The 7,515-nt window shown below is 55.8% G+C and overlaps 1 protein-coding gene across 1 annotated transcript; it reads right to left on the bottom strand.

Moving 5' to 3' along the window:
- Nucleotides 1-5,556: 5,556 nt before the first annotated feature.
- On the bottom strand, nucleotides 5,557-7,141 carry LOC146755571 (uncharacterized). Its single transcript, XM_085525421.1, has 2 exons — nucleotides 6,999-7,141; nucleotides 5,557-6,709 (listed from the first exon to the last, which is right to left on the bottom strand). Exons 1-2 carry the CDS (start codon nucleotides 7,055-7,057, stop codon nucleotides 5,659-5,661), a joined length of 1,110 nt encoding a protein of 369 aa, XP_085381547.1. The 5' UTR covers nucleotides 7,058-7,141; the 3' UTR covers nucleotides 5,557-5,658.
- Between the last annotated feature and the right edge of the window lie 374 nt (nucleotides 7,142-7,515).

Here is a 7,515-nt window from a genome sequence, read left to right as displayed (position 1 = left end):
CACAGCAGCACCTACCCCATAGATCTGACCCACATCTGCCCCAAAGCAGCTCCTGCCCATAGATCTGACACACATCTGCCCCACAGCAGCTCCTGCCCCATAGATCTGACCCGCATAAGCCACACAGCAGCTCCTGCCCCATACATCTGACCCACTTGCGCCCCACAGCAGCTTCTGCCTTATAGATCAGACCATCATCAGCCTCACAACAGCTCCTGCCCCATAGATCTACTCCACAGCAGCTCCTGCCCCATAGATCTGACCCTCATCATCCCCACAGCAGCTCCTGCCCCATTGATCTGACTCACATCTGCCCCACTGCAGCTCCTGCCCCAGAGATCTGACCCACATCTGCCCCGTAGCAGCTCCTGCCCCATATATCTGACCCATATCAGATCCACAGCAACGCCTGCCCCATAGATCTCAACCACATGAGCCACACAGCAGCTCCTGTCCCACAGATCTGACCCACATAGGCCCCACAGCAGCTCCTGCCCCATAGATCTGACCCTCAGCAGCAACACAGCAGCTCCTGCCCCACAGATCTGACCAACACCAGCACCACAGCAGCTCCTGCCCCATAGATCTGACCAACATCAGCTCCACAGCAGCACCTACCCCATAGATCTGACCCACATCAGCCCCACAGCATCTCCTGCCCCATAGATCCGACCCACATCTGCCCCTTAGGAGCACCAACCCCATAGATCTGACCAACAGCTGCTCCTGCCACATAGATCTCACCCACATCTGCCCCAGAACAGCTCCCGCCCCATAGATCTGACCCACATCAGCCCCAAAGAAGCTCCTGACCCATAGATCAGACCCACATCAGCCACACAGCAGCTCCTGACCCATAGATCTGATCCCAATCAGCCCCACAGCAGCTCCTGCCCCATAGATCTGACTCACATCTGCCCCACAGCAGCTCCTGCCCCATAGATCTGACCCACATCTGCCTCATAGCAGCTCCTGCCCAATTGATCTGACCCACATTATCCCCACAGCAGCTCCTGCCTCATAGATCTGACCCACATCAGCCCCAAAGAAGCTCCTGCCCCATAGATCAGACCCACGTCAGCCACACAGCAGCTCCCGCCCCATAGATCTGACCCACATCGGACCCACAACAGCTCCTGCCCCATAGATCAGACCCACATCTACACCACTGCAGCTCCTGCCCCATATATCTTACCAACATCAGCGCCATAGCATCTCCTGCCCCATAGATCTGACCCACGTCTTCCCCACAGCAGCTCCTGCCCCATAGATCTCAACCACATGAGCCACACAGCAGCTCCTGTCCCACATATCTGACCCACATAGGCCCCACAGCAGCTCCTGCCCCATAGGTCTGACCCACATCAGCCACACAGCAGCTCCCGCCCCACAGATCTGACCAACACCAGCCCCACAGCAGCTCCTGCCCCATAGATCCGACCCACATCTGCCCCTTAGGAGCTCCAACCCCATAGATCTGACCGACAGCTGCTCCTGCCACATAGATCTCACCCACATCTGCCCCAGAACAGCTCCCGCCCCATAGATCTGACCCACATCAGCCCCAAAGAAGCTCCTGCCCCATAGATCAGACCCACATCAGCCACACAGCAGCTCCTGACCCATAGATCTGATCCCAATCAGCCCCACAGCAGCTCCTGCCCCATAGATCTGACCCTCATCAGCCCCACAGCAGCTCCTGCCCCATAGATCAGACCCACATCTGCCCCACAGCAGCTCCTGCCCCATAGATCTGACCCACATCTGCCCCATAGCAGCTCCTGCCCAATTGATCTGACCCACATTATCCCCACAGCAGCTCCTGCCCCATAGATCTGACCCACATCAGCCCCAAAGAAGCTCCTGCCCCATAGATCAGACCCACGTCAGCCACACAGCAGCTCCCGCCCCATAGATCTGACCCACATCGGACCCACAACAGCTCCTGCCCCATAGATCTGACCCACATCTACCCCACTGCAGCTCCTGCCCCATATATCTTACCAACATCAGCGCCATAGCATCTCCTGCCCCATAGATCTGACACACATCACCCCCACAGCAGCTCCTGCCCCATAGATCTGACCCACGTCTTCCCCACAGCAGCTCCTGCCCCATAGATCTCAACCACATGAGCCACACAGCAGCTCCTGTCCCACATATCTGACCCACATAGGCCCCACAGCAGCTCCTGCCCCATAGATCTAACCAACATCAGCTCCACAGCAGCTCCTTCCCTATAGATCTGACCCACATAAACCCACAGCAGCACCTGTTCCGTAGATCTGACACACATCATCCCCACAACTGCTCCTGCCCCAAAGATCTGATATACATGTGCCCCACAGGAGCTCCTGCCCCATAGATCTGACCCACATCAGCCCCACAGCAGCTCCAGCCGAGTAGATCTGACCCACAGCGGCTCCTGCCCCATAGATCTGACCCACATGCACCCCACTGCAGCTCCTGCCTTAAAGATCAGTCCCTCATCAGCCTCACAACAGCTCCTGCCCCATAGATCTACCCCACAGCATCTTCTGCCCCATAGATCTGACCCTCAGCAGCAAAACAGCAGCACCTGCCCCACAGATATGACCCACATATACCCCACAGCAGCTCCTGCCCCATAGATCTGACCCACATCAGCCACACAGAAGCTCCTGCCCCATAGATCTGACCCTCATCATCCCCACAGCAGCTCCTGCCCCATTGATCTGACTCACATCTGCCCCACTGCAGCTCCTGCCCCATAGATCTGACCCACATCTGCCCCATAGCAGCTCCTGCCCCATAGATGTGACCCAAATCAGCCCCACACCAGCTCCTGCCCCTTAGATCTGACACACAGCACCCCCACAGCAGCTCCTGCTCCATAGATCTGACCCACGTCTTCCCCACAGAAGCTCCTGCCCCATAGATCTCAACCACATGAGCCACACAGCAGCTCCTGTCCCACATATCTGACCCACATAGGCCCCACAGCAGCTCCTGCCCCATAGATCTAACCAACATCAGCTCCACAGCAGCTCCTTCCCTATAGATCTGACCCACATAAGACCACAGCAGCACCTGTTCCATAGATCTGACACACATCAACCCCACAACTGCTCCTGCCCCAAAGATCTGATATACATGTGCCCCACAGGAGCTCCTGCCCCATAGATCTGACCCACATCAGCCCCACAGCAGCTCCTGCCCAGCACATCAGCCCCACAGCAGCTCCTGCCCAGCACATCTGACCCACAGCAGCTCCTGCCCCATAGATCTGACCAACATGTGCCCCAGAGCAGGTCCTGCCCCATAGACCTTACCCACATCAGCCGCACAGCAGCTCCTGGTCTATAGATCTGACCCACATGTGCACCACAGCACCTCCTGTCCCATAGATCTGCCCCACAGCAGCTCCTGCCCCATAGATCTGACCCACATCTGCACTACAGCAGCTCCTGCCCCATAGATCTCACTCACATGTGCCCCAGAGCAGATCCTGCCCCATTGATCTGACCCACACCAGCCCCACAGCAGCTCCTGCCCCATAGATATGACACACACCTGCCCCACAGCAGCTCCTTCCCTATAGATCTGACCCACATAAGCCCCACAGCAGCACCTGTTCCGTAGATGTGACACACATCAGCCCCACAGCAGCTCCTGCCCCATAGATATGACCCACCTCAGCCCCTGCCTCAGAGATCTGACCCAGCTGCCTGGTGGTCATGGCGGGCCCCCTCCTCCTTCTCACTCCTAGGGCCCCCAGCTCCATCCTCCCGCCTGAAACAGGGAAAACTTCTACCCTAGCCCTCTTAGCTGCCGACATGGCTGCTAACTGCCACAGCTGTCAGAGGCGAGTGCGTTGCGCGCGGCAGCGGTGACCAAGGTGACGTGGAGAGGGTTCTAAAATGGCGGCCGCACTGCTGGCACTGGTGTTCCACATAGGATGAGGAGCGGGCTGGTAATAGCAGGACAAGGGGAAACTGATTGAAGTTGAAAGAGGGAAGATTTAGGTTGGATGTTAGGGGGAAAGTTGTTTACTAGGAGAGTGGTTAGGCCCTGGAACGGGCTGCCCAGGGAGGTTGTGGATGCCCCGTCCTTGGGGGTGTTCAGGGCCAGGTTGGACAGGGCCCTGGGCAACCTGATCTAGTAAAGGTGTATGTTTGGTGGCCCTGCCAGGCAGGGGGGTTTGTTCTTCATGATCCATGAGGTCCCTTCCAACCTGGGTCATTCTGTGACTCTGTGATACTGGTGTGTGGCTGTTTGTCCCAGCGCGCTGACCTTTTGTCTTCAGGTTCACCAACAAGACTGTAACTGATTTATGGAGGAGGCAAGTGATGGGTGCTACTGTGTGACAATCAACATCACTTTGTGGACATTTGAAAGCACCTTCCTCCAGAGCTGTTCACCTCCAGAAGAGGGTGCTCAGAAGTGTTTACTGGCAGAAGATCTGGCTCCAGCTTGGTATGGGAAAACTGGGGAATGATACCATCGTGTCCGGTGAAGAACAAGAAGCAGGTGGGCGTCCCTGCTCCCTCTTGTCTGCTGGCAAGGTCCAGATGAGATCCCAGAGCCAGAAGCTGCCATTCCAAGGAGAGCTGACTCAACCATTTTGGATTTGAGCTGTCACACCAAGGAGAGCTGACTGAACCACGTTGGACTTATTTGTAAGTTTATACTATCATTGGAAACTGTTGCCGTGGTCACAGTCATCATCAGCGGAACAACAACTCCTGATGACACACCACTACTGAAGATCAATGACTGAACTACTAAACACGTCAGATCCATGGTGGTGACTCTCTCTCCCTCTTGCTTCCTATAAAGACTCCTTGATTCTTTTTCCTGTCTTTTCTATTGCCCGCCTTCCCTTCCTAATCACCCTAAATCGTAATAGCGTCTGTCCTCCAACATTTGAACCATGCTCAGGCATACACGTATGGACCTCCTCTCCTTCCTATAAATTGGAGCAGGACAGAGAACCACAAGGATTGTCAGCTCCCAAGTCATGCAAGTATTGCACACAACACAGATAACTTCATCTGTTGGCCCCGCTGTCTCTGCATACCACCAAGCGAGGACCTGCAGTGCCCAGGCGAGACGATGTGCCTGGCAGTGCAAAGCCAGCCCACGTGTGTGCAGATGGCAAGGAGCGTGTGGCACTGTGCACCGACAGCCCTTGCCTGCCCAGGACTGCGTGTGGAGGGCGTTCTCCACTGCAGCCCTGCCCAACAGTCAGTAGGGGTGTGCGGCCATGATGGCAGTAATGAACAAACTGCTGCTTCACAAAGATCTTGGCCCGATTAGAAATCTTTGAGTAGTGCTGTTACAGCAGACAGAATGTGATAAGCGCAAGTAGTCTCCTACACTTCACATCCTTGCTACTTCATTCTGGGTGTTGTCACTGAGCAGCATCTAACACAAGTTCTGCCCTGGTCAGCTGGCTGCCTTAGCTTGAGCCCTGATGGCAACGCTGTGACGTGATGTTAGTATTGCTGTTTTCTCCTCGTCAGAATACTCTACCTTTTGAAGGAAGCAGCTTCTTGGTTATTTTGTTTTGTTGTTGAATTTTATTGAATTAATTTACAATATCTATATTCCATATAGTTATAGATGTTTTGAATATGATCATCTGTGGTGCTGAGAATTTTTGTAGAAAAGGTATACTCAGTTCGGAAGGTGTAATAAGGATGTTAAAGAAAGAACCACCTGTTGTGTTGACCAGTGATGATGCTCCCACCCCCTGACCAATGGTGGAGCGGAGCATGAAGAGAGAGGTGGTGCTGGGGGGATCTTGGGGCTGCTGGGCCTGTCATACTTTTTCCAGGCAGAGGTTTTACAGGTGTTGCCCCCATGCCGACCCTGTGGGGGGGGGCACTCCCACAACCTGAAGGATGGAGGAGAGGAGCGGGAGGGCAGAGTTGGTGCTGTGGGGGGCTGGGAGCTGTGGGGCCTGGTATGCTTTCCCCTGGCTGTAGTTTTCTGGGTGTCGGATGATGCCCTCAAACTGCCACCCTGTGGGGGCTGCTCCAACCTCCTGAAGGATGGTGAAGGAAAGTTGGTGACAGTTCCTGGGGGGGACAGGGGGCTGCTGGGCCAGTTGGCTTCCCCCAGGCAATGGTCGTCCGTCTCTTGGATGATGTCCCCAGGTCTATACTCTGCTGGGGTCGCTTCCATCCCCTGATGGATGGTGGAGGGGAGGGTGAGGGCAGAGATGGTGCTGGAGGCTGACAGGCCTCTCAAGCTTCCCTGAGGCAGTGGCTGCCTGCGGGTGACACTTTGAGGGAGCCACTGCCAACCCCTGAAGAATGGTGGTGGGGGACAGGAGGGTGGTGTTGATGCCAGGGTGCTGCTGTTTGGGTGCCAGCCGATGACTGCAAGCTGCCAAACCAGGTGGGTCCCTCCTGTCCCCTGAAAGAGGTGTTGATGCCCAAGGTGGGTAGGGGCCACTGGGCATGATGTACTTCCCAGGGGCCACGGAGCCTGGGCTGGTGGGCTACGGGGGCTGCACTGGGGGCAGCTGAGCCCGACAGCCGTCAGGCCTGGCAGGGGCCGCTCTGGTGGTGCTCTGCGGCTGGTGGGCAGATTGTCACTGCACAGGCACCGGTTGTTTGTGCCACGTCTTTTCTGTGCGGCGCACTGAGGCGAGCAAGCTGTTTGTCCAAGCGTGAGGTTGCTGCGGGCAATATGCTGGACTGCAGCATCTTCAGCAAGGCGCCTGCAGGGAGAGAAACGTGCTGAGGGCACAGGAGAACCCCCTGCTCTCCTTCCTCACAGTGCATGATAGAGCCACCCTCAGCTCCCGGCCTGTCTCAGGCCCAGCAGTAAGAACATGCAGCAGGAATGGCGAGGCCAGTTAAATGTCTGACAGTGTCAATCTCAGACAGTGTTAGGCAACAACTAACTGGCTTCTCTATGCTGCTTTAACTAGAAATGCCTCCTTGCTCACAGGATCCCTATAGTAAAGAGAGGGGGCAGGATGGGGTTGGGGGTGAACAAGAACTCACTGGTTTATCTGCCTCCGTTGTCGGACAAGACGATAGCACGAAAACATTGCCATCAGCATGGTAACGAAGATAGCCACACCAAATCCCAGGCAGTACTTCTCGATAAAATTATTGTCTGCGGCATTTGCGTGTTCCTCACCATCCGCACCTGGAAAAACAATGTGGATCTGTTTCACCAGCTGCTGCTTTGAGGGACGTGGACAAGAACAACCACAGGAAGGATCCCTGCTCTGAGGCAGGGGCTGAGGTGGGTCATATCTATGGGGCAGGAGCTGCTGTGGGGCTGATGTGGGTCAGATCTACGGAACAGGTGCTGCTGTGGGGCTTATGTGGGTCAGATCTATAGGGAAGGAGCTGCTGTGGGGCAGGTGTGTGTCATATCTATGGGGCAGGAGCTGCTGTGGGGCTGGTGTGGGTCAGATCAATGGGGCAGGTGCTGGTGTGGGGCTGATGTGGGTCAGATCTATGGGGCAGGAGCTGGTGTGGGGCTGATTTGGTTCAGATCTATGGGGCAGGA

The sequence above is a fragment of the Coturnix japonica genome, chromosome 32 (assembly GCF_054131305.1).
Source record: "Coturnix japonica strain WE chromosome 32, WE-NBRP24, whole genome shotgun sequence".
In the NCBI taxonomy this organism is placed as follows: domain Eukaryota; kingdom Metazoa; phylum Chordata; class Aves; order Galliformes; family Phasianidae; genus Coturnix; species Coturnix japonica.
Note: the sequence above shows the minus strand (reverse complement) of the source record. Positions and strands in the feature narration are given on the sequence as shown.